Source organism: Ahaetulla prasina, chromosome 2, assembly GCF_028640845.1.
Source record: "Ahaetulla prasina isolate Xishuangbanna chromosome 2, ASM2864084v1, whole genome shotgun sequence".
NCBI lineage: Eukaryota > Metazoa > Chordata > Lepidosauria > Squamata > Colubridae > Ahaetulla > Ahaetulla prasina.
In genome coordinates, this window is record NC_080540.1 from 22,559,492 (window position 1) to 22,586,781 (window position 27,290).

Genomic DNA, 27,290 nt, shown 5'->3' on the forward strand with positions numbered 1-27,290 from the left:
TGCTTCATTTTTTGATGAGAATAGGTTAATTTTTTGGATAAAGATGAGAATAAACCTCAGCTGCAGGACAACTTGGACAATTAAAAAGTTATCATGGGAGCTGCAATCCACCGCCTAAAGGTCATAAATTGTCCCCTTCTGGTCTAGAGCAGGGGTCTCCAACCTTGGCAACTTTTAAGCCTGGAGGACTTCAACTCTGGGAGTTGAAGTTAAAGTTACCAAGGTTGCGGACCCCTGGTCTAGAGAATGCAGTTGAGCATTTAATAATGATAAAAACCGACAGCTTGTAACACTGTAAAGACACTACAGTGGTAATGTTTAATCCAACATTGAATGAGGATATCACCCGACACTGAATGAGACAGAACGCCAGAGGGGGAAAAAAATCCAGATTTTATTGGCGTGAGGTGCTACACCACCTCCTAGGCACTGAACTAGAGGGCACCTTATGTGCTACATGAGACACAGAGAGAGCTAGGAACATACCATGTGGGGTGCAATGGCTACACCCAGAGTCCTAGAGTCAACTCAGCTATGCAGCAAGACAGGCATCAGCACAAGGATAGCAATCACAACTTGAAGCAAAAATACTGGAGTACCTGCTCCAAGGGGACAGCACTTCCGGTTACTCTTCCCCCAGACCCAGCTGAAGGAACGTTGCTGTCTTTCATAAGTAAGAGACAATCTAGGCTGCCAAACAGGCTTGGCTAGAAGGCGGGTGAAGCTGTGTCCCGAGCTTTGTGCTGACTTCTTTGCAAATGGATCTCCCAAACTCCAATCAACTCTTACCCTCTTTTTTCTTGGACGACTAATAGTGGGATGCTATATATGAGTCTTACTAATGCGGCAATGACAATCTGCAGAGTAGCTGAGCCACAGAAAGGGGAGGGAAGATCTTCAAGCTAGAGAGCTTCAACAAAGCCAAAAATAAATAAATTAAAATGACAGTATTGTGGTGGTGTATTGGCTTTATATTCTATTGCAGTGGAATATAAGTAAATAACCAAAAGGAAGAGAGTAGAATTGGAGAGTTTTGCTTATGAGGAGGGAATCACACAGCTGCTTCAATCAGAGTTCACCCAGACCAAGCCCAAATTCCCAATCTTGTTCCTTTGGAAAGCTATACGAAGACATCCGCAGCTGCACATCAAAAGAACCAGCCGTGTCAAACCTACTTTGTCCTCCAGCAGTTAAGCCGCTAAACTGCTTGACCCCTTGCCTCGCCTACAGAACAGACTGCTCTGGTCTCTGAGCTACTTGATGAAATGAGTTATTTGCAGAATGGCAAAAGGAAAAGTCACTGCAGCAGGTTTCCACGTTGACCATAAAGCTCTTCTCGCTGCTCCCTCCTCCTCGTACGCTAATGCTGTCGTCAACAGGCACTTTTGAGTCCTTCTTGGTGCTGGCAGGGGTGGGGTGGGGACCTTTTCATAATAATGTTCACTCAGACCTCTTCCTGTAAGCTCAGGGCCTCCACTGCACCGCTGGGGCCTTGAGCCACCCCTCCAATCACAAACAGCAGGTTGGGTGCTTCCAAACTAGCACAAGAACAGCGCCCGGTAGGCATGGAGGGCAAAGGCTCCCATTTCTTCTTAGCCAGATTAAATCCTTCCGCAGATCCCAGAGGGCTTGATTGGTTCCCTAGAAGAAGGAGAGAGAAAGCTGGGTGAACTGAACGGCACTTGCTTTACCCAACAGAGACTCGGCTGGCATGTGTCTCCGACTGCAGTGCCACATACTGAAGGCCTCAAAATTGCACACTCTGTTAATTAAAAGAGAACTGTGCAATTGAATTCTACTAAGCCAAATATCTCCCAGGATCTACTACCAGGCATGTCTTGCTGCTGAAGCAACTGATTTGACAGGAGGCGTGGTGTTTTTGAACGCGAGAGATTTCTGCAAGCCTGGAGCCAAAATTAAAGCTGGAAACGGGGCCGAGCGATCTGGGCTCACTTTCTCACAGTAGATCACGTTGCCAATGCCACCGGCACTGCCTGCTGTAATTTCTCCGTGAAAGCCAGCGAGACAGTGCCAAGGGATTCAGGTGGCATATTTTCTCTCTTCTGTTTCAAATTGGATCTTTTTGGATTTATTTATTTATTTCATATAGGGAGTGCTTATATTTTATCTTTAGATGTTAAGTTGTGTAACATTGTTTTTTTTTAAGGTCAAGAAAGCCGGAGAAAAAAATATACTATTTGGTATATAAGTCACCCACAGCACCTCTACTATGATGGTAAGTCTCCACAGTTTATAGGAGATATTTTCATTGTGGAAATGAAGAACAAAACTTATCTATATTTCCTTCAATCTACATAAGAAAAAAAAAAGGAGGGTATTGCAAGAGGCGATTGGGACAGGAAATGAGCTACAGGTTCAGGGCCAAAGGAAGATCCAGGACTATTCATCACACAATACCCAGATGAAGTGTCATTGCCAAACTGTACAACGGAACATGAGACTAACTAGTCTAACAAAGGTGCAGAAGGAACTCAGTTACATAAGGGTGGAAGTGTAAAGAGGGGAGCAGATGTGACAAGTAGAGTAGAAGCATTGTCCATTTCAGAGGAAAGACAGAATATAACTAATTGTTGCTTGGGCTCCTCATAAGATCTGTTCACACAAAGTATTATTAAATGCTTTTCTCCCTGCCTTTCTCTCCAAACAGGATAGATGATACCACAGAAGATGGTAAAAAGACACAAAATAATCTGTACCACCACTTTGATCCTTTTCTGTTCAAAAGAGAGGAAAGTGGAATAACAGAAAATCATCGCTTTGACTTAGTATAAGTGGAAATTAAGTTGCATTCAATTTTAGAGACTGTCCTGGTTATCAGTTACTGAGTTGAAATATGTCTTATTGTTTGAATATATGCCTTCCCGTGTCAAGTGTGACCTTCAACCAGAAAAAAACCTGCTCCTACCCCACCCCAAATAAAGTAGATAAATCTTTAAGAAGTCAAGGGAAATCATTTTCAATACAATTGGTTTTACCCTTTTGCAAGAGGTATAAGCACACACAGCATACCTCTGAAAATATTCCCAACATTAGATTCCTCCTCCTATAAATCCATCAAAAAAACCCAAAAAACAAATGCCACAAGGCATACTCACAAAGTTTGTAGGAGGAAGATGATATTTACCTTACTAATTCTATTTATTACCTGAAAAGTTGAGTAGTGTGTAGCAAAACACAGACTCTACACTTATTTTTTTATTCTAGTCCTGAAATAGTATATATGACCTCATGTTTTTATGTTCCTTATGAATGGTTCTGGAGAACTCCCAGAAGTTATACAAGGAGTTGGCTCTACTACTCCTATTGCCTACTGATCTTTTTTTTTTGTATGAAAAAGTTTTATTATTACATTTGTATCCAATAATATTCAATGTACAGTCTCATATAATCAATCGGGTCTGCCCGGCCACCACCCCCTTCCTTTAACTCTCTTCCCCTCTCTACCTTCTTCTACTTTCCACAACCTTCCTCACCTTCTCTTATCTACATCCTCTCCTCCCTCCCCCCTACTCCTTTCTTCTCCCTCTTCTATCTCTCTTTCTTCCTTTCTCTTTCCCCTTCCTCCTCCTTATCCTCTCTTCCTCCTCTTCTCTTTCCTCCTGTTCCTTATGAATGGTTCTGGAGAACTCCCATAAGTTATACAAGGAGTTGGCTCTACTACTCCTGTTGCCTACTGTTCTGACAGCATCCTTGGACTAGCTGTAGCCCAGATGCTTGAACTCAATTCATTGGATGTGCCAGAATTTAAACTGGAATGTTTTGGCTGCACAACATATCTCTTACCAAGCAACATTCAGAACGGCACATATTCCAAATCTGCTTTTCCTCACTGTTTAAGTAATTCGGAAAAATGCTGCTGGCACAACCGCCAGCAGAGACAAGACCTTTTGACTTGTGTTGAAGGCAGAAAGGTTAATGGATGCTGAGGAACAGGACTAAAATGGAATAGCTAGGCCTTCCCTGCATCATATCGTTGTAATGGTTGGCGTTAGCAGAGGAAAAATAATGGTCTTACTCATAATCCGTTTGTTTTTCCCCCGAAGCCATCTACTGCCTCTGCCCATTCCTAGCTTTTGTCCAACCAATTTCTTAATAATTTTCCCCAAGGGAAAAAAAGTTGTTAGGAAGAATGGATTGCAGGAGTGACACATAGGAGAAGGATGGGAGCATCTGTTCCTGGTACTCCGAGGCCTGGTCTTACGTTCACTTTGAGTAACAGCATCCTTTCTTGTCCTTCCAAATGAGTTTGCATCCAGCGATTTTTGTACCATATTTGCCGAGTGACCTAGTTTTCACCTAACTGTTTCTGGCAAGATGTATGCTGATCCAGCTGAAAACATGTCCTCCCCCCACTCCACCCCCACTTTGAATCTACATAAACCACTCAGCCAAGCCATTTCAGGACAACTATTTATACAATTCTCTTGATTACCGGAGAAGAGTATTTGCAAAACCTCTCAACATTAAAGAAACTGTGTGAGCAAAACTGCATTAGCCTCTGTGTTCACCCAGGTGTGTTAGTCCTCTGATTTTTAAGCAACAGGGCCAATACCAGAATCCACTCTCAGTTATCACTTTGATTGACAAGCCCAGCCCTTTTCCTCTTTTCTAGAACATGTCTCCAAACAAAGAAATCCATCAGAAACAAAATTTGCACCACTGCACATCCAAGAATGACTTGAAGAATGACCTATTAGTCAACCTCAACTTCATGTTAACTGTATGCAGTTATTCCCCAACTTACAACCACAATTGGGAACAGAATTTTCATTGCTAAGCAAGGCAGTTGTTAAATATTGCATTCGATGTCATGACCATTTTTCCCCACAGTTATTAAACATTCAATTGTTAACCGAATGACACGGTAGCGAAGCAAATATGGCTTTTCCCACTAACTTTGTGTCAGCCCTGAAATTTTGGGACTTCAGCAGTGACACACTGGAGAAGAGGGCGAGGGAAGGGGGAATAGAGATAGTTGGGGTGTTGTAGCCAAAACAAAATGCTTTCTCGTGGGAACCAAGGACATTCCTACAGGTGCTCGGAAGGATGGACTGGAGTCACCTAGCAACTGGGCAGTATCCTGATTAGGACCTTGTGACTGATTGTTCTGAGTAAGTGACAAACTTTCACTTTTAATGAGGTGAAAACTCTGGGAATATTCAGAGTCGGTTTTCACCAGCCTTTGTCAATATGACATATCCAATAAACCTATTCTTTGAGGAATTTGCCTGCCTCAGAGTTTTGTTTGCTACGGGTATATTACTTGGAACCCTGACACTTTGCTTGTTGGAAGTTGGCTCGGAAGGTTGCAAAGGGCGATCACATGACCCCAGGATGCTACAACTGTCAAATACATGCTGGTTGCCAAGAACTCAAATTTTGATCATGTGACCATGGGGATGCTTCAATGGTTGTTAAGTGTGAGGAGGACCAGCTGTAAGTCAGTTTTTTCAGTGCCGCTGAAACAGTCACTAAACCAATGTTGTAAGTTGTAGATGACCTGTACAGGAATCAACCAGAAAATACATGGGTTACATCCAAACATTCTTCTTGCTTGGTGTAAGAGCGACCCTCTTACCATTTGGACAAGAAGACCTCTAAGGTCCCTTCCAACTCTGTTATACTGTTACTATTAAGCATTTATTTACAGCACTGATGATGTTACCTAGTTGGGTAATGAAACGTCTACACAAAAACATCCAAGCTCAAAGAGCACCAAGGGCTCCTCGCCATCAGTATTTCCAGAATATGAGTCTTCACGCCATGTCCTTTATGTCAAGGACAGCCCAAAGTTCAGGCAGCCCAAATATGTCTTCCAGTTTTCCCTCCTGGGAGAATTTTCTCTCTTATTTAGGCTCAAGTTGCTTCAGACAAGCAACATCAGACACATTGCCCTACATCGGGTGTCAGCAACCTGCAGCTCTGGAGCCGTATGTGGCTCTTTGGGCCCTCTGCTGTGGCTCCCTGTCAGGTGATCCCACCGCTGGCGGGCCCTGCCCCTCGCCCTCCCCTCCAGTCACTCCTCACCTGGCCTGAGAAGGTAAGGGTGATGGTGGGGGATGGAAAAGCAACCGGGGCAGAGACAGAGATATACAGATAGAGGGGGAGAGAGAGAGACAGAAAGAGATACAGAGAGGCAGAGAGAGAGAGGGAGGGGAAGGAGGGAGAGAGAAAGAGAGATGTCAAAAGGGTTTTGTGGTTTCCGGTGTTTTTTAACAACCGGTTCTCTGCCTTAATGACTGGCTGGGTAGGTGTGGCTAGGGGGTCATGTGACCGTTGGAAGTGAGTGACATCACTGGGAACCACACCCATCCAGATTTTGTGGCTCTCTGGGATTTCTTTTCTGTGGGAAATGGGCCCAAATGGCTCTTCGAATGTTTAAGGTTGCAGACCCCTGCCCTACATCATTCCAGTATTGATCATTTAGTCTGAATTTTACCCTTAGGGCATTATCTAACTATTCCTATTGAAATACATTTGCTTACAAAAATCTTCATTTCTCCTTGGTGAAATGGTGGGCAGAACTAGCCTGCAATACTGCCATGGTGGCACAGTGGTTAGAATGAAGTATTGAAGGCTAATTCTGCCCACAGTCGAGTTTGATCCTGACCAGCTCAAGGTTGACTCAGCCTTTCATCTTTCCAAGGTTGGTAAAATGAGGATCCAGCTAGTTGGGGGCAATATGCTGACATTTTAAACCATCCAGAGAGTGCTGTAAAGCTCTATGAAGTGGTATATAAGTCCAAATGCTATTGCTAAGTACTATTGCTGTTTCTCCAAGGAATTAACTAAGAGTCAAGATTATGGATTTTCTACACTATGCAGTCCAAAGGTTTTCCCCTTTGCAAGCTCCTTTGATAAGATAATGATTCTTTTAGTTGGATTTCTAAGTCTATAGAAACTCAACTAAAAGGATGGTATGTCCTTATAGTATATCAGGAATAGCCAACACTCCAGAAGTTAGGTTTAAGATACTAAAGAATCTTGACAGACTTGAACACTGGGCACTATCTAACAAAACAAAATTCAATGGTGAAAAAAGTAAGGCCCCGCATTTAGGCAAGAAAAATAAAATCCACAGGTACAGCATAGGTGGTACCTTGCTCAATAGTGGTGACCGTGGGAGGGATCTTGGAATCCTAGTGGACAATCATTTCAATATGAGCCAGCATATGGTGCAGCTACCAAAAAAGCCAATACAGTCCTAGGCTGCATAAACAGAGGGATAGAATCAAGATCACATGAAGTGTTAATACCACTTTATAATGCCTTGGTAAAGCCACACTTGAAATACTGTATCCAGCTTTGGCCGCTAAGATGTGAAAAAGATGTTGAGACTCTAGAAAGAGTGCAGAGAAGAGCAACAAAGAGGATTAGGGGACTGGAGGCTAAAATATATAAAGAACGGTAGCTGGAATTAGGTACATCTAGTCTGATGAAAAGAAGGACTAGGGGAGACATGATAGCAGTGTTCCAATATCTCAGGGGTTGCTACAAAGAAGAGGGAGTCAAACTATTCTCCAAAGCACCTGAGGGCAGGACAAGAAGCAATGGGTGGAAACTAATCAAGGAGAGAAGCAACTTAGAACTAAGGAGAAATTTCATAACTGTTAGAACAATTAATCAGTAGAACGACTTGCCTGCAAAAGTTGTGAATGCTCCAACACTGGAAGTTTTCAAGAAGAGATTGGACAAACATTTGTCTGAAATGGTGTAGGGTTTCCTGCCTAAGCAGGGGGTTGGACTAGAAGACCTCCATGGTCCCTTCCAAATCTGTTCTATTCTATTCTATGTACAACAAATTTAGATCATTACTATCCCAAGGCATCTCAACTCTTAAAAGATTTGGCTCCTGTTAAATTTCAGCCAAGTCTTTATTTTTAGAAGCAACATTCTCAAATACCTTCTGCACGATTCCTTGATAAATATGCTCAGTTGGAAACCGGAGCTGATTTTATCCTTCTGCCTAGCTGGAGTCAGCGTTATTCGTGTGCGCAATAATTGGAAATTTTCCGAGATTCGAAGGAGACTTGGAAAGAGATATATCCTTTCCCGCACACATGAATCAAACTGGATTCCTACACAAGTAAGCCAGCAATTATTGTCCTTACTGATATTATGATCACTGTTTGTGGAGGTAAATATATAAAATGCATAACAGACAGTGTATGGCAAGGTTTTAGAAGCAGATGCTCATTGTCACAGCTTCATTTCTTTCTTTGGGAAGATAAGAATGATGAAATACTAAAAATCAGTTCTTCCAAAATACATCAAAGGTGAAAAATACAGCTGTGATTGTCGCCAATTGTCTCATCAAGCCTTCTGTTCTCTTTACCTAATTGGGCTCCGGTTCTTGTAAGTCTTTCCAGCAAATTCCCCCGAGACCCTTGAAACAGAGATGTCAAATGCTAAAACAGGGCGTAAGACTATAAAGCCTCTGTTAGGCCACTAAAATGGCACTTTCGTGTTTGTTTTTTTTAACTTGCTGCAGAGTAAACATTCGCTGTGCCTAAGCTGTTATTAACACACTCTGCATAATAGCGTAGAAAAATTAAGAGACGTTGTGGTGGCTAGAATATAAAATTAGACAGAGAAAAACTGGTGGAATATCAAAGTCGTTTTTTTAAAAAAATAAAAAAATAAAGGTTTTCAAATGAGTAAGAATCTCTTAGATAAACAGGAAGCGAGTGAGATATTTGAAAGAGATAAAAAGGTAAAGGTTCCCCTCGCACATATGTGCTAGTCGTTCCCAACCTAGGGGGCACTGGTCATCTCCATTTCAAAGCCGAAGAGCCAGCACTGTCCAAAGATGTTTCCGTAGTCATGTTGTTCTGTCCTCCTTTGCCTCCATCCAAGTGATGGCTTAAATAGCCAGCACTATCAGCTCTGGCAGCAGAATAGCGAGCGTCTGCCAGATGAGTCACTCAGGAACAAACTTCAGCTCTTAGTTAATCAGTTGATTTGCCTGCTACGAAGAGGCACAGCAGTTCTCACTGCCTTTATATCCTGTGGGGTGTGGCTCCATGACTCAGCACTTCCTAGGCCTGCCCCACCCCTGCTTCTGTTGTTCCCTCCTTTCCTGCCTACGAAACCTAGGGTCCAACCAAGCCTGATTGCCATCAGCTGGGTCTGAAGGCGTGGCCTGGGGGGGAAGAGTCAGGGGACGGAGGCCTCGTTATCTCTTCTACCTGGCCTGTTTCTGGCTCCTGGAGCTGAGCCAGGGAAGCCGGTGCTCCCGAGGTAAGTCCTGACGGCCCTTCCCCCTCACTGTCCAAGTCACTTTCTGGCAGGAGGTCCGGCTCGGGGAGCGCAGACACAACACATGTGGCTGGCATGACTTAAATGCCAAAGGCACACAGAACACTGTTACCTTCCCACTAAAGGTGGTCCCTATTTTTCTACATGCTTTCAAACTGCTAGGTTGGCAGAAGCTGGGACAAGTAACGGGAGCTCACCCCATTATGCGGCACTAGGGATTCGAACCACTGAACTGCCGACCTTTTGATTGACAAGCTCAGAGTCTTAGCCACTGAGCCACTGCGTCCCTCTATGAGATAGGCTGAATGAAATAGGTAGGGTTTATTTATTTTAAGGAACTAAAATATTCCCCAGCTCGGAAGAGCAATGGAAACCATCTCATGTGTTGACCCAAGATTCCCAGATCAGCAACACTCACCAAGACCACCAGCTACTACCACACGTCCACCAAAGTGCCCAGCTACGAAGTCAGCCCTTTTGTCTCTCATGCGGATGGCCCGGCTCAGCCGACTCCAAGACCCTAATTGGAAAATTGGAGAGAGAAAGAATTTAGCTTCCTCTAAAGCAGGGGTGTCAAACTCAAGGCCTGCGGGCCACATCTAACCCATGGGGTGTTTAAAACTGGCCCGCAAGGCTGGCCTGGAAGTAGCAAAGGACCAGCCCACAGTGCCTCTGGCAGCCAAAACAGGGTTCAGGGGGCCACGTGCAGTTCCCCATGCCCCGTTTTCAGCCTGGATGGCCTTCTGCAGCACTTTGCTGGACAAAATGGGACACGGGCAGGGGTAAAATGCTCCTGGTTCGGACCGGATCACCTGATCTGGCAGAAAAAATGCTTTTAAAAGTAAAAAAAAAAACCTCTGATGATCGCGCGGCTCAGCTGGGATCATCAGAACCCTTTAAAAGCATTTTTTCTACAACCTCTTCAGCCGAGGAGGTTGTAAAAAACAAAAAGCTTTTAAAAGGCTCCTCTGGCAATCCCAGCTGAGTTGCGTGATCGCCAGAACCTTTTAAAAGCATTTTTTTACAAGCTCTTCGGCCAAAGAGGCTGTGGAAAAAGTGCTTTTAAAAGTAAAAAAAAAAACCTCTGATGATCGCGCGGCTCAGCTGGGATCATCAGAACCCTTTAAAAGCATTTTTTCTACAACCTCTTCAGCCGAGGAGGTTGTAAAAAACAAAAAGCTTTTAAAAGGCTCCTCTGGCAATCCCAGCTGAGTTGCGTGATCGCCAGAACCTTTTAAAAGCATTTTTTTACAAGCTCTTCGGCCAAAGAGGCTGTGGAAAAAGTGCTTTTAAAAGTAAAAAAAAAAAATAAGTTGGCCATGCCCACCCAGTCACATTACCCCACCCTCCACCAAGCCACACCCACAGAACTGGTAGTAACAAATTTTACATTTCACCCCTGGGCACGGGGTATGTGTGCACCCTGTTTTGAATGGCAAAGTGCTGTAGGAGGCATCCGTCCCATCTCCCCCCGCCTCCAGCCAGTCCACGAAAGAGAACTACAATGCTGCTCCAGCCCTTAAAGAAATCCAGTTTGACATCCCTGATCTATACAGGTAGCCCTTGACTTATTCATATAATTCATTTAATGATGGTTTGAAGTTACAATGACCTTGTAAAAAGTGAGTTACAACCTGTCCTTGAAGCCACGACCATCATACACACATACACATAGTCATGGGTGTTTGGCAACCAGCTCCTATTTACGATGGTTGCAAATCATGTGACCCTGATCTGTAATCTTCCAGTCAGTTTCTGACAAACCAAGTCAATTAGGGAAGCTGGATTTGCTTAACGACTAAGATTCACTTATCAACCACATGATTCAATTAACGGCAGTGAGCCACTTAACGACCATGGTAAAAATGGTTGTACTGTACAGTGGTGTGATGACTTGATTAATGACTGTGTTGCTTAGCGACCAAAATTCCAATCCCAATTGGGATTGCAAATGAAAACTATCTGTAGTTAGCTCTGACAAATATAAGCACCAAGAACTTCTATTTCTGAGTCTGGAAGCTAAGCAGGAGTGGATCTGGTTAATTCTTGAATGGGTAACCACCGCAGTGTCAATGGTAAGCTACTCGCAGGTTTGCCAATAAAATCTCCCGATTGTATCAACAAAGTCACCAAGAACGGAACTTGACTTGGAGACAACTTAAGAGCCATGGTGGCGCAGTGGTTAGAATGCAGTACTGCAGGCTGCTTCTGCTGACTGCTGTTTGGCAGTTCGATTCTCTTCAGCTCAGCCTTCCATCCTTCCGAGGTCAGTAAAATGAGGAGCCAGATTGTTGTGGGCAAGATGCTGACTCTGTAAACTGCTTAGAGAGGGCTGTAAAGCACTATGAAGCGGTATATAAGTCTAAGGGCTATTGCAACTGTTATTAAATTATTAAGAAGCCTGAATTCAAAGATGGAATTTGACAGGATGGTGACTGCATGTTCTAATCTGGGTGTGAAAACTATGGATTACAGATAGTCCACAACTTACAATCATTTGTTTAGTGATTGTTTGAAGTTACTATGACACTGAAAAAGAGGGCTTTTGACCATTTTCCAACTTAGAACCAGGGGTAGGTTCTACTTCCGTTTACTACTGGTTCGCAGAGGGATTGCACATGCGCGCTTCCTGATGATGTCAGGAACGGTGGGCGGAGCTTACCCACGGTTTTACTACCGGTTCGCAAGATCCGGTCTGAACCAGGGGCAACCCACCACTGCTTAGAATCTTTGCAGCATCCCCATGCTCACACGATCAAAATTTGGACACTTGGCAATTGGCCCATATTTATGACAGTTGCCGTGTCTCAGGGTTATGTGATCACTTTTTGCGACCTTCTGATAAGCAAAGTCAATGGGGAAGCCAGATTCATTTAACCGTATTAGTAAATTAATAAATTAACAACTGCAGTGATTTAACACCTATGGCAAGAAAAGTCTTAAAATAAAGCAAACTCACTTAATAACTGCCTTGCTTAGCCATAGATATTTTGGCTCAACAGTGGTCATAAGTTGAGGAATATCTGTACTCAGTCATTATACCTTTATTCTACCCTTCAAAGAGACATAATAATCATTTTAGGATTCACAATTCTTCCACTTAATTTACACACCTACATTTTTAGTTTACCTTCCTCTAAGTCAAACATCTCCACAGTGTTGACAAAGTGGGGCCGGGAATAGAAGTTATGGGGGCCGGGCTGCTGCAGTCCTCCCAAGCTGAAGAAGCAACCCTCAGCCATGGCACAGCTGGCAAAGGCACGCCGACTGGGCACGCTGGGGTAGCGTGTCCAGCTTCTCACTTCCAGATCAAATGCTTCAAAGGCTGTGACGGGCAGCTTGCCTTGTCTTCCTCCTATGGAAATCAGAGACACCATGACTTCAAATCCCTCATGAAGTATAGCAAAGTGTAGCAAAACTAAAGACATAGACAACTATTTCTACTGAATTCCAAAGCCAGATGGCAGAGTCCCAGAGGCAGCCAAGTTAAGATCTTGTGAAAACAAGACAAAAGCCACCAACCTAAATTCAGCTTCAAAATGTTTGCCATGATCAAAAACAGAATTAACAGAAGAACAGAGTTGGAAGGAACCTTGGAGATCTTCTAATCCCACCCAGGGGTGAAATCCAGCAGTGGATTTCACCCCTGGGTGAAAGAACCAGTAGCGGAAATTTTGAGTAGTTCAGAGAACTGGCAAATACCACCTCTGGCTGGCCCCAGAGTGGGGTGGGGATGGAGATTTTGCAATATCCTTCCCCCAGGAGTGGGGAGGGAATGGTGGTTTTGCAGTATCCTTCCCCCAGGAGTAAGGAAGGAATGATGGTTTTGCAGTATCCTTCCCCCAGGAGTAAGGAAGGAATGATGGTTTTGCAGTATCCTTCCCCTGCCACGTCCACCAAGCCACACCTACCAAGCCACACCACACCCACCAAGGCACGCCCACAGAACCGGTAGTAAAAAAATTTGAATTTCACCACTGATCCCACCCTCTGCTCAAGCAGGAGACCCTGTATACCAGTGATGGCTAATCTTTTTGCCATCGCGTGCCAGGAAGAGGGGGCAGGAGGGTTGCGCATGTGCCCACACACATAATGCTATGCGACCCTCCCTCGGTCCCCCTACTCCTGACATGAGATGGCCTGATAGGCTTGTTTCTCTCTCTCACCTGGCTCCAGAGCCTTTCTAGGAGTCGGGGGCGGGGACGGCCTTCCCCAACCCCCAGAGGTCCTCCAGAGGCCAAAAGCGACCCGTTTGCCAACTTCCAAGTGGGACCGGAAGGCCTGTTTTTTGCTGTCCCCAGCCTCCACTGCCTCTCTAGGAGGGCAAAAACGGCCTTCCCCACACCCCTGGAGGTCCTCCAGAGGCTGAAAACGGCCCATTTGCCAACTTCCTGTGGGACCGGAAGTTGGCAAACGGGCCGTTTTCAGCCTACAGAAGATCTCCGGGGGTGGGGGGTGGGGGGTGGGGGTGGGAGGCTGTTTTCACCCTCCCCAGACTCGTAGAGAGGCTCTGGAGCCAGGTGTGAGAGAAAAACAGGCCGCCCACTCCAAGGCCCTCCGGAGGCAGGAAACAGCTTGTATTCGTACTTCTGGTGGGCCCAGAAGGCCCAAAAATCAAGTGGTGGCGCGTGCATGCGCGCCGGAATCTGAGCTCACGTGTCCACTGATATGGCTATGCGTGCCACCTGTGGCCATAGGTTCGCCATCATGGCTGTAAACCATTTCATTCCAGTCTCCTTTTAAAAGCCTCCAGTGATAAAGCATCCACAACTTTTGAAGGCAAGCAGTCAATTGTTCTCACTGTCAGGAAATTTCTCCTTAGTTTTAGGTTGGTTCTGTCTTCGATTAGTTTTAGATTAGATTTGATTAGGTTTTAGAGTAGTGTTTTTAGATTTTTTTAGATTAGATTAGTTTTAGATTAGATCTGCCAGGCAGCCTACCCCACAATTAATGAGTAGGTGAATAGTTCCAAAACTGTCATCTGTAATGGGACCCTTTTTCATTCCGTAAAGAACCCCAATGCATATGAATGACCCAAGATCAGAGATGAGTTTCCCATAATTTTACCACCGGTTCGCTATGCACCGGAAATGTGTGTGCGCATCTTCCGTGCATGTTTGCGGCCTTCCGCGCATGCGCTTTGCTCACGTATGCAGCTTGCATGCATGCACACGGCTTAGAAAATGTGGCTAAATAAGGTGGCCTAGTGCCAAGGCAGGTGGGTAGGCGGGCCCACACGCAGGTCATCATTACCGGTTCGCGCGAACCGGTCCTAACCGGCTGAATACCACCACTGCCCAAGATCAAGCCACAAAGCAGGTATAAAACGTTAGGTAGTGATTCCTGGCTGAAAGATAATATGACCCATTAACCGATTAAGCACAATGACAGCCACGTTGGTTCCTGAAGGAAAGAAACGTTGCAATTAAAATAATACAAAAATGTCCACAAGGTTGTGAGATCTCTCCAGATATCTTTCCTCGGGCCTGATGTTCCAAAAAGTAGAAGATAGGAAAGAAGCCAGGAAGTCTAGCTTTTTTCTCCCCACTCTCCTGTTAATTCATAATACTTTGTGCTCGAAGAATTCCGGAGAATTTGAAAGCCTGCACTCTTCTTTGTGTCTCTTTGGTAAGCCTCAATAAAGGCTTGGCCTCATTATGGGTGCTGGATTTCTATCTCAGGGTAACGAACTCTGGATCAAGCATTTATAAAATGATATTTGAGCATTTCTTGACATTTAAAAGGGGGACGCGGTGTCTCAGTGGCTAAGATGCTGAGCTTGTCAATCAAAAGGTTGGGAGTTCAGCGGTTTGAATCCCTAGTGCCACAAAATGGAGTGAGCTCCCGCTACTTGCCCCAGCTTTTGCCAACCTAGCAATTCGAAAGCACGTAAAAAATGCAAGTAGAAAAATAGGGACCAACTTTGATGGGAAGGTAACAGCGTTGCGTGTGCCTTTGGCGTTTAGTCATGCCAGCCACATGACCACGGAGACGTCTTCGGACAGTGCTGGCTCTTTGGCTTTGAAACGGAGATGAGCACCGTCCCCTAAAGTCAGGAACGACTAGCACATATGTGCGAGGGGAACCTTTACCTTTACCTTGACATTTACAAGTCCTTGACTTAAGACCAGAATTGGGACCAGAATTTCTGTTGCTGAGTAAGTTGTTACGTGATTTCGTGATCCTTTTTTTGCCACGGTTGCTAAGTGAATCACCGCAGTGAAGTGAATCGTGTGGTCATTAAGCAAATCTGGCCTCTTTCAATGACTTTGTTTGTGGAAAACTAGCTTGGAAGCTCATCCATGGCATTCGCATGATCCTGGGACACTGCAATCATCCTAAATACATGCCCGTTGCCATGTGCCCGAATTTCTATCACATGACCTTGGGGAATGCTGCGACAATTCCAAGTGTGAGGATCAGTTGTAAGTCATTTTTTTTTCAGTGCTAATGTAACTTTGAGCTGTCTCTAAACAAACCATTGTAAGCCAAGGACCACCTGTAATTGGAATGTGGAGATTGATGTCTCCACCTTACCTGTGGCTGGGAAGCTTCAGTGACCAGAGTTTGCGGTTAAGTATAATCCAACTCATCTACAGCCAGGCTCTGTTGCCTGAATCCTTACCCATCACGTAGATCTTGTTCCCATGCAAGAAAGTAGAAGCCCCGTAGCAAGGTGTCGGCATGGACGGTAAAGACTGCCAATGATCCTTAGCTGGTTCATACATTCGCAGGAGAGCTTGTGGAGATGTGTCTGCACCCATTCCACCTAAAGCATAAACCACTCCATCTAAGAAAAGGAGAAATGGGTCCATGTAAAAGGGACAAGTGATGGAAATAATAATAATAAAAAAGCATCTTGTAATTTTACCTTATGGTGCCAGGGTTTTTGCTTTTATTGTTTTATGGGTTTTGGTTTCGTACCACTGTTGTGAGAATCATGACTCTTAACACTGATGTCCCTGTTAGCCTTTCAATCAAATAATCAACAACCAACCAACCAACCAACCAACCAACTTGGCAGAGGTTTTCTTACCAGCTGGTAAACCCTGAAGTGAACCTGGCTGAGGCCATCTTGGAGGCTTCAGGGTTGCCACAAGGAAGAAGAAGGGATAGGGAGGGAGGATGGGAAATAGCTAGCAGGGGGGTTGTAGTCAAAACAAGGAAGTTTTCCTGTGGGAACCAAGCACATTCCAACAGGTGGCTGGGGAGAGGAGGAGTGGAGTAACCAAGACACCAGCCAGCATCTCGATTGGACAATGTGACTCATAACTTGGGGAAAAGGGGGAACTTTTACTTTTTAATAAGGTGAAAACCATGGGGACCTTCAGAGTCGGTTTTCACCAGTTGTGTCAATATGAAGTATCCAATAAATCGTTCCTTGAGGAATATATCTGCCTTGGAGTTCTGCTTTCTTTGGGTACATTACTTGGAACGCTGACAGTTTGCTTGGATAGGAGAAAACAAAACCAATCCCTTTAATCCCATATTTAACACGTCTTAACATCACCATCCAGTATTTTCCCTGTGGCGGGACACGTTGCCAGTAAACGTTGTATCATAGAGTTTTCCGCCAGTTAAAAGACTGGGGGTGAAGCAGTTTAACTCAGCCGTGAGTAGAATTCTAAATAATAATCTATACCGCAGTGGTGAAATCCAAAGGTTTTTACAACAGTTCTGTGGGTGTGGCTTGGTGGGCATGGTGTTGCTTGGTGGGCGTGGCTTGGTGGGCGTGGCAGGGGAAGGATACTGCAAAATCCCCATTCCCTCCCCACTCCTGGGGGAAGGATATTGCAAAATCTCCATTCCCACCCCACTGTGGGGCCAGCCAGAGATGGTATTTGCCGGTTCTCCGAACTACTCAAATTTTCCACTACCGGTTCTCCAGAACCTGTCAGAACCTGCTAGATTTCACCCCTGCTATACCGGTGTTGAGACCTTGGCAGCTTTAAGATATTTGGATTTCGGCTCCCAGAATTCTCCAGCCAGCCATGCTGATCCAAAGAGATACAGGTAGTCCTCGACTTACAACCACAATTGGGGTCAGAATTTTTTTTTAAAAATAATTTTTATTAAGCTTTAAATCTTTAAAAACAAAACAAAGAAAAGAAATATACAACAACAACAAAAACAAAAAACACATTAAAAACACATAACAGACACAATATAACATATTTTACAGCTGGCCGTATCAGCAATGATATATATTCTCTGTTCTTATTTATTTGTTTCTCTACATACTTATATTTACATTGGTTTCTATTTACCGATCCATCCTTATCCAGTTGACACATTTACACTTCCTAATTTTAACTTTAAAAAAGGTTAACATTCCAATTTATAATTTTGATTTCTTTTTTCTAACCAATCGTAAAATTTATATGGATCAAGGATCGCTGTTGCATATGGATGGAAACAAAATAATGTTCCAGGAGAGGAAATAATAAGAAAAATCTTACAGTGTGCAGAAATGGACAAGATGACGCTAGAAATTAAGGAAAGGGAAGAGTCGGTATACTACAAAGTGTGGAATAAATTATATATGGGGCCAGAATTTCTATTGCTAAGCAAGGTGGTTGTTAAATGAGCAACAACCAATTTTATGACTTTTTTTTGCCAAAGTTGTTAGTGAATCGTTGCAGTTAAATGAACTGTGCAGTCATTAAGCGAATCTAGCTTCTCCCTTCGACTTTGCTTGTCAGAGGCTGGCTGGGAAGATTTGCAAATGGCAATCATAGGAACCCAGGATGCTGCAACTGTTGTAAATAGACACTTGGTTACCAAGTGTCTGAATTTTAATTACGTGGCTATGGATAGTGTGACAGTCGTAAGTGTGAGTATCGTGATACGTAACTTTTTTCAATAACTCTGAATGGTCGCTGAATGGTTGTTAAGTCTACAATTGCCTATACCTGGCACTCTAATCCCTAGGCTAGGACAAGAAGATTATAAAATCTATTCTTCTGACTGCTGTCAATTTGAAACACAATGTCACTGGAATAGTTGCACTATATTCTGCGTGGGTCAGACTCCACAAAATAATCTTAATTTCACACAAAATGATGATCTTAAATAAAAAAGTTGGAAGATTCTTGTTGAATGTTGAGAAAACTTCTCTAATGGTTATGGCAATTAAATATGGATGCTGGCTGAGGAATTCTAGGAATTCGAGTCGGACATCTTAAAGCTGCCGAGGTTGAGAAACACTGATCTGCACAAAAATCTAAACAATTTGAAACTGTGGGAAGCTCCCACCCCCACACCAGAAGAATGAAATATTTTGGGAAATATTAAAAAGGCAGAATATTATATTTCCCTAAAGGAGAAATGGAGAAACATGTTTTTAGAGGCAGGAAGCAGCCCCCACGTCTTTCTTAATAGTCCACAGCAGATGCCAGCACTTAAGAGATAAAGAGCTTATTGAAAGAGGAAGACAACTATCCAAATCAGGGGTCTTCAACCTGGGCAACTTTAAGACTTGTGGACTTCAGCTCCCAGAATTCCTCAGCCAGCTTTGCCACCTGAGGAATTCTGGGAGTTAAAGTCCACAAGTCTTAAAATTGCCCAGGTTGGAGACCCCCTGATCTAGATAGCTCTATTCATAAGCAAACCAAATACTGCAGGCAGAAATCCATTCAAGACAGGATATTTTGAAACTGCTTGCGGTAAAGTTCGACAGCTAACAAAAGCAGAGTGATAGGATTAGAAGCACCTCCTCACCCAAGATCCAACACGAAAGCCATTAGCCACAATAGGAATTGCCCAACACCCTTTTAGAACAAAAGCCCCTTCATTGCACCACCCGCAGAACAGCTCAAACTTCAAAGTCACAGAAACCTATAAAGATCCATCCATTTATTCAACCATTTGCTCAGCTGACCCAGAGCTGCAAACTGTCTTTGTGGTTCTGTTCAATAAACCAACTTTCCAATCAGCCTCTATGTTGTTCCCAGCTTCTTTCTCCCAGCTTAAAATTGAACCAGATGGATTTTTCTTCCAACAAAACCAAGGTATTTAAAATAGTAGCTATTTTCGTACTAGCTTGCCTTTGCTGTGAGATCTAGAGGGAGAACTGTCTTGTGGTCTCACAAACAGATAAAGAAAGTTAAGAGGCGACATGAGGTCGTAGCTTTCTGAAGCATTGCCCTTGCTAAGAAAAAGGCACTTGGGTAAAACTGATTGACAAGCTGGCATGTCAAATCCATTGAATAACTCTAGTGGGAATGGGATCCATCCTTTTGTTTTTATCCTTTTATTTTATACTTACCGAAGTTCTTATGGATGTTATCTGCTCTGAAGTAGTTCTTTGCAAAGGGCAAGATGCACATTTTTAAAAAAAAATCCAAATAAATAAAATGAACAAAATAATAATTAACGCTACACAATGGAAAGATTCAAGGGTCTTTTAGGCTTAATGCAAGCTATGGGCTCACAGAAGTTACTGAAGAAATTCAGAGCAGAGAAAGTGACAAGAGACGTTAACCCTTTACAACTATCGGCAAATGCTACAGGAAGGCAATGCAGCAAGTTTACATAAACACTTTTTCTCATATATTTATTTATTTATTTATTTATTTATTTATTTATTTATTTATTTATTTATTTATTTATTTATTTATTTATTTTATCACATTTATATACCGCCCTATCTCCCTAGGGACTCAGGGCGGTTCACAGGCAAGTAAAAAAGTACATATAAATACAGACTAAAATAACAGTTAAAAAACTTATTCTACATGGCCGAATTATTAAAACAATATAAATAATAAAACCCATTAAAACCAGTATAAATTTAAAATCTAATCCAGTCCTGCGCAGATGAATAAATGTGTTTTAAGCTCGCGATGGAAGGTTCGGAGGTCCGGAAGTTGACGAAGTCCTGGGGGGAGTTCGTTCCAGAGGGTGGGAGCCCCCACAGAGAAGGCCCTTCCCCTGGGTGTCGCCAGACGGCACTGCCTAACTGACGGCACCCTGAGGAGTCCCTCTCTGTGAGAGCGCACGGGTCGGTGAGAGGTATTCGGTAGCAGTAGGCGGTCCCGTAAGTAGCCCGGCCCTATGCCATGGAGCGCTTTAAAGATGGTTACCAAAACCTTGAAGCGCATCCGGAAGGCCACAGGTAGCCAGTGCAGTCTGCGCAGGATAGGTGTCACACGGGAGCCACGAGGGGCTCCCTCTATCACCCTCTGCCCCCCTGTCAACACCGTCTGTGACCGATCGGAGAGATAGGAGGAGAACCACCGATAAACGGTGCCTCCCACTCCCAATCCCTCAAACCGGCGCAGCAGGATACCATGGTCAATGGTATCAAAAGCCGCTGAGAGGTCTAATAGGACCAGGGCAGAGGAACAACCCCTATCCCTGGCCCTCCAGAGATCATCCACTAACGCGACCAAAGCCGTCTCAGTGCTGTAACCGGGCCGGAAACTGGACTGGAACGGGTCTAGATATATATAGGCTGATGCTACAGCATGCCATCACCCTTCTGATTCTTCCACTGTAGGCCTCAAAATTTAAGCTTTCTCATCCCTGCTCAACTGGACCAACACTCATGGCCACCACAGCCAAGGAGTTGAAAATCTGCGTGTGATTGATCAAAATGACTGGTGTGGATCTGAATTCTGGATCTTTTGGAGATTTTGGAGGAGGGATTAAAATCTTTATACGTAGAATTGCAGGTGCTAAGCCAGGGATGGCGAACCTTTTTTTCCTCAGGTGCCGAAAGCGCACGCACGCGAGTGACAGCGCACACATATGTGCCGACACCCATAATGCAATGCCTCCCCCACAGGCCCTGCCCCCCCCCATGCATTCACACGTGACACCACCACCCTGCATTCCCCCGCCACCTGCATATGTGCATGTGACCCATTTGGGTGCTAGCAGGCCTCCCTAAAGCCTCCCGGGACCAAATACATGCCGGAGGGGGGGCCCTGCCGCACCCCCCCCCCACATACACACACCCTGTTTTTGGTTCCAGGAGGCTTCAGGGAGGCCTGCTAGCACAAAAACGGTGGGTAGGGGGCGCCACACATTCCCACCCTCCGTGCATGCACATGCGCATGCAACCCCACCACTCACACACATGCACATGAATCTCCCGGCAGAGACCCAAAAATCAGCTGGCCAGGGGGAGGCACACAGGCATGTGCGGTGGAGCTGACCTGGGCGTCGGCTTGCGCGCGCGCAGAAATGGCTCCACGTGGCATCTGTGACACATGTGCCATAGGTTCGCCATCACGATGCTAGGCTATGGATCATCAGAATGAGCCCCTTCAGATGTTTCTCTAGCATTCAAAGGGCAGTTTCTATTAATAAGTAACTAGTAGAAAAACTTGAGTTCTTTCCTGTGCATGAATTAGAATACTAATTGCTAGAATTAAATATTACCTTCTTGTTCTCACTGGCTTGGATGCCTGCATAATTAAAAGCCCATGTGGGCCTTTCAATGCACAAGGTGCACAGTTCATTGCAGCAATTTAATGGGGAAGTCAAGAAATATCATCCTTCAGTCATCAGCCCAAATTTTATCTTCTATCAAACTAAAGCATGATTTGCCTTTCGTATAGTCTAAACTGCTCTAGGACAGCAATGATAGCTCTTGCACCTCCTCAATCTATGTTGTTTTTATTAAGACAATTCATATTTTAGAGCCCTTCATAGGAAAACTATTTCAATTTCTTGACTTGCTGTTTTGCTTTTTCTGATTCACACCCCCATCATTAACCCCAAAATGGAGATGTACTGAAATATTATTTTTATTACTCAGAAAATACAATGGCTGTGCTACCTTAAGATGATAAAACCTTTTAGTCCAACACATCTGGAAACAACAAGCTGGAGATCCCAAAGCTTCTTTTCCAAAAGGCAATGGGACTTTCTTGGTTTTATTTTATTTATTTCTTCAGTAAGAACTGAAGAAGCTTCTTGGATAAGAAGCAAAACATCTTCAAGGGAAAAAACCCAAGAAAGTCCAGTTGCCTTTTGGAAAAGAACCTTTGGGACAACCATGACCTGGATGATTAAGAATCTTAATAGACAACAAGCTGGAGAAGATTGCTCTGAGTGCATTTTACTCTCTTTAGGTTGGATACCTGGAAAACTGCAGATAAATTTGGATTCCAAGTGTATCAGACCCAGCCAGACTGTCATTCATTGGCAATGTTGACCAAAATCAACAGGGCTACAAATTACATGCAGTTGCAGAACATGTTCATCTTCCACTCTTGTAGAACATGATTTGGCTGCCCTAATTCCATAATCTAAATAATCATGAAAAGAATGCTATCCTCTTCCTTTCTTTATCAACAATCAATCCTCCAAAATGATCTGATGAGTCAGTATCTGAAAACAACATCCTCCAGATCTTTGGGACTCCAATTCCCACCAGTCCCTAGCTAAATATCAGAACTGATAGCAGAAGTAGCCCAATACAACTGAAGATGGCCAGGTTGATATACTGAAGCAGTATCTTAACCAATGATTTGAGGTGGATTTGGTTCTAGCAGTAAATCTGGGAAAATCAATAGGCAACTAACTTTCTTTTCTTTTTCTTTCTCTCTCTCTCTCCTTCTTTCCTTCCTCTCTTTCTTTCTTTCTTTCTCTCTCTCTCCTTCCTTCCTTCCTTCTTCTTCCTTCCTCTCTCTTTTTCTTTCTTTCGGTCCTTCCTTCCTTCCTTCCTTCCTTCCTTCCTTCCTTCCTTCCTTCCTTCCTTCCTTCCTTCCTTCCTTCCTTCCTTCCTTCCTTCCTTCCCTCCCACATTTTGGAAAAAAACTCATCTTCTACACAGAGGAACTGTTATTTCTTAGCAATGGAAGAAACATTAGATTCTTTCTGAAAACATTCAAGGACCATATCTCTCATAACTAACTGTGCCCCTTTGTTGCTGTTGTTCAGTTGGCAAGTCATGTCCAACTCTTCACAACCCCATGGACCACACCATGGGCCAGTGGTGAAATCCAAACATTTTTACTACCAGTTCTGTGGCTGTAGCGCTGTAGGGCGTGGTATGGCTTGGTGGGTGTGGCAGGGGAAGGATACTGTAAAATCTCCATTTCAACCCTGCTCCAGGGGAAGGATACTGCAAAATCCATATTCCCTCCCCACTCTTGGGTGAAGGATATTGCAAAATCTCCATTCCCACCCCACTCTGGGGCCAGCCAGAGGTGGTATTTGCCGGTTGTCTGAACAACTAAAAATTTCTGGTTCCCCAGAACCTGTCAGAACCTGCTGGATTTCACCCCTGCACCGGGCTCTCCTGAACTCTACTCTTTCAGAGTTTGCCCAAATTCATGTTCATGGTGCCAATGACACTATCTAACCAAACCCTGCCCATACTCCCTAAAAAAATTTCCTCAGACTTCTTCCATGAGTGGCATAATCTGGGCCCGGCAGTCTTGTCTTTCCAGAAGACAACCTGTTGAGGAAGGCTTGCTTTGTGCTCTGTACGACATGGCATCCTACCCTACTCTACTCACAATTGCTCCCAAGCTAGCTGTGCTCTGGTAGAGCCTAGCAACTGCCTCACGTGGGTACCTGCTCCTTCTAACAAATATAACACATGAACAAGACTAGGATATCAGGCTATCACAACTAATTATATTCCCCATGTAGTATCCCTAGAGACACCATGGCAACCCAACCATGCTGCCAAATTCTGCTTCCAGCACAGCCTCCCCACCACTCTGCACATAGTAAGGGAGGGTGGGAATACAAGAGAAGGTTTCTACTCCCAATCTGAGAAGAGGGATGCAAAATTATTAGCTAACCATGTCCAGAATTTCTTGCAGATCTTAATTGATTTGTATCTGTTGTTAATCTCCTTTTTATTAAGTCAGGTTGCCAAATATGACATCAAGAAGATACAACAGGCTTCCTTGTCTGAACAGTCACCTCTAACTCCAGGTCCGGATGGAAACCTACAATTGTGATTTCCGACAATGGCTCACAAGCTCCTTTTTGTTCCAAAACAGCAGAGGCATATTGAGAAAGGCAGAATCCCTCAGGCACCGGCTGGAAGAAAATTCTCTATTTCTTGACGAGATTAAAAAATCAGATAATGATAGAGAGGCATAAGCAGCCAATCTTATTTTAGAGAGTTATGACAAGAGATGTTTAAAAAGATAAAATGCCCTGAGAGAAATCACTGCAGACAAACTTCTGGAACCGATATGCGGTAATTAAATCCTGCATAATTAAATCAAACAGATGAAATGAATCAGTTATATAACCGCTCCTTTGAACCAGCCATTCAGGCAGCTCCATTCTTTTCCTGGCTCAAGGCATGACAACAGGATGCATTGATACACATGATCAGGGCGTAATATTAAAAAATGACTGAATGGGGTGAAGAAAATTGGTGATTCTGACCAACTAGGACTGACACAAATCAGAGGCAGAGGACCGGCTTGGCAGGAAGATTTATTTATATGTTTGTTTATATGTTTGTTTGTTTGTATGGAAGGTTTTTTTATTTATTTATTTTGGGAGAGGACCCGCTTGGCAGGAAGATTTATTTATTTATTTGTACATTTATTCATTCATTCATTCATTTATTTATTTGATATTTCTGCCCATCTCAACAGTAGTGACCCTCCCAGGGAGATGCACAGAGAATTAAAACTTCATGCAACCAAGAGAACTTAGTATAAATACTTATAATATATAATATGCACTGGACCTGAACAATCCAGTATTAATATGTAAAGACCAATGAAAGAAATCCACCAAAAGGGCTAATTTAACCACCTGGTCCCAATGCCAGGGTAAACATCCAGATCTATAATGCCAACAGAAGGATCAGGGTTTTCCAGTTTTCGGAGTGCGGTGGGATGGAGAGAATACTTTTTCATGGGGCAGACACAGCAACACAGACGTCATAGATCCTTGGTCCCACGAGAAGACATTTTCTAGTGGAAGGGATTCAGAAGATGCCAACCCTGATGGATGAGCAGAACCAGCTGGATGGTTTTATAAGGATATTGGTTTTATGTCCATAGAGCAGAATGGGCATGCTGTGGATCCTGTCAGCCAAAGTGTGTCGGCTGGCGGGACCCAGAAGATGAGCTTTTTCTGCCATGGCCCCTGATCTATGGAACGTTCTCCCTTTGGAGACCAGAATGGCTCCAACCCTCATAGGGTCCTAAAAACTTGGCTATGTTCGTGGGGCACTGAATGTGTTAAGAGCCCTGTTTCCTGGCTATATTGCTAATTGGCCGGGTATCTTGCTTTGATGCTTATATTTTTTACTGTTTTTATTGTTTTAAAATGTTTTTAGTACTTTTAATTGTAATATATTTTTTGAATTGTAAGCCACACAGAGTCATTAACTGAGATGGGTAGTTATAGAAATTGAATGAATGAATCAATCAATCAATCAATGTAGGGTTTTTTGTGATAACCAGCATCTTGAATTGCAGCTGGAAGCCCATTGGAAGCAAAGACTGTGAATTAACTTATTCAAAGTTGCTTAGAGAGATAGGCTAAAATCAGCTAAAGTCATCCCTGTCTTCAAAAAAGGAGACCCCAGCCTAGTTGAAAATTACAGACCAATTTCTTTAAGCTGCCTCACCTGCAAAGTAATGGAATCAATCATCAACCAATCCATCACCCTCCACCTAGAAACAAACAACCTACTCTCTAATAAACAATTTGGTTTCAGAAAAAAATTATCCTGTAATTTACAACTTCTGCACTGCAAAAACATATGGACTACAAATCTTGATCAATGCAAAGCAATAGATGCAATTTACATAGACTTCTGTAAAGCTTTCGACTCAGTGGTACATGACAAACTTCTTCTAAAACTAAAATCCTACGGCATCTCTGGTCCCCTCCATAATTGGATAACAGCGTTCCTGTCAAACAGACAACAAGTGGTCCAAATAGGCAGTGCCCTATCAAATCCTGCTCCTGTCAATAGCGGTGTCCCCCAAGGCAGTGTTCTAGGACCAACACTCTTCATATTGTACATTAACGACCTCCGTGACCATATTATAAGTAATTGTGCTCTCTTCGCCGATGATGTTAAACTATTTAACACTACCAACAATACGGCTACCCTTCAAAAAGACCTTGACATTGTGTCGGAATGGTCAAAAATATGGCAATTCCAAATCTCAACCACAAATGCTCTGTCTTACACATTGGAAAAAAGAATCAGAACACTAAATACAAGCTTGATGGACATTACCTTGTAGATGACCCTCACCCTGTTAAAGACCTTGTAGTTTTCATATCAAATGATCTAAGTGCCAAAGCCCACTGCAACTACATTGCCAAAAAGACTCTAAGAGTTGTAAACTTAATCTTGCGTAGCTTCTTCTCCAGAAACACTACACTACTAACCAGAACATACAAAACATTTGCAAGACCAATTCTTGAATATAGCTCACCTGCCTGAAACACACACCTCATTTCGGACATTAATACAATTGAGCGTGTCCAGAAATATTTTACAAGAAGAGTTCTCCACTCCTCTGAATGCAACAAAATACCTTATGCCACCAGACTTGAAATCCTGGGCTTAGAAAATTTAGAACTCCGCTGCCTTCGGCATGACCTGAGCTTAACTCATAGAATCATCTGTTACAATGTCCTTCCTGTTGAAGACTACTTCAGCTTCAATCGCAACAATACACAAGCACACAATAGATTTAAGCTTAATGTGAACCGCTCCAATCTTGATTGCAGAAAATATGACTTCAGTAACAAGAGTTGTTAATGCCTGGAATGCACTACCTGACTCTGTGGTCTCTTCCCAAAATCCCCAAAGCTTTAACCAAAAACTATCTACTATTGACCTCACCCCATTCCTAAGAGGTCTGTAAGGGGCGTGCATAAGAGCACCAGCGTGCCTACCATTCCTGTCCTATTATTTCCTTTGATTATATCCAATTCGTATAGTTACTTCATGCTTATGCTTATAGATATGCTTATATATCATATAGTTATTTCTTGCTTATGCTTATATATACTGTTGTGACAAATAAATAAATAAAAATAAAACAAAAAGC

The 27,290-nt window shown here is 43.5% G+C and overlaps 1 protein-coding gene across 2 annotated transcripts in view; it reads right to left on the minus strand.

The window, feature by feature from the left end:
• Window positions 1–402: 402 nt before the first annotated feature.
• Window positions 403–27,290, minus strand: part of KLHDC8B (kelch domain containing 8B) — a 100,171-nt gene continuing 73,283 nt past the window's right edge. For both annotated transcript variants that reach the window (XM_058173277.1, XM_058173278.1), the window contains 4 exons: window positions 15,905–16,069; window positions 12,410–12,634; window positions 9,698–9,799; window positions 403–1,641 (listed from right to left, as the gene is read on the minus strand). In XM_058173277.1, coding sequence (XP_058029260.1) covers window positions 1,445–1,641; window positions 9,698–9,799; window positions 12,410–12,634; window positions 15,905–16,069 — 689 coding nt within the window. In that variant the 3' untranslated portion in view covers window positions 403–1,444. The remainder of the gene's footprint in view (window positions 1,642–9,697; window positions 9,800–12,409; window positions 12,635–15,904; window positions 16,070–27,290) is intronic.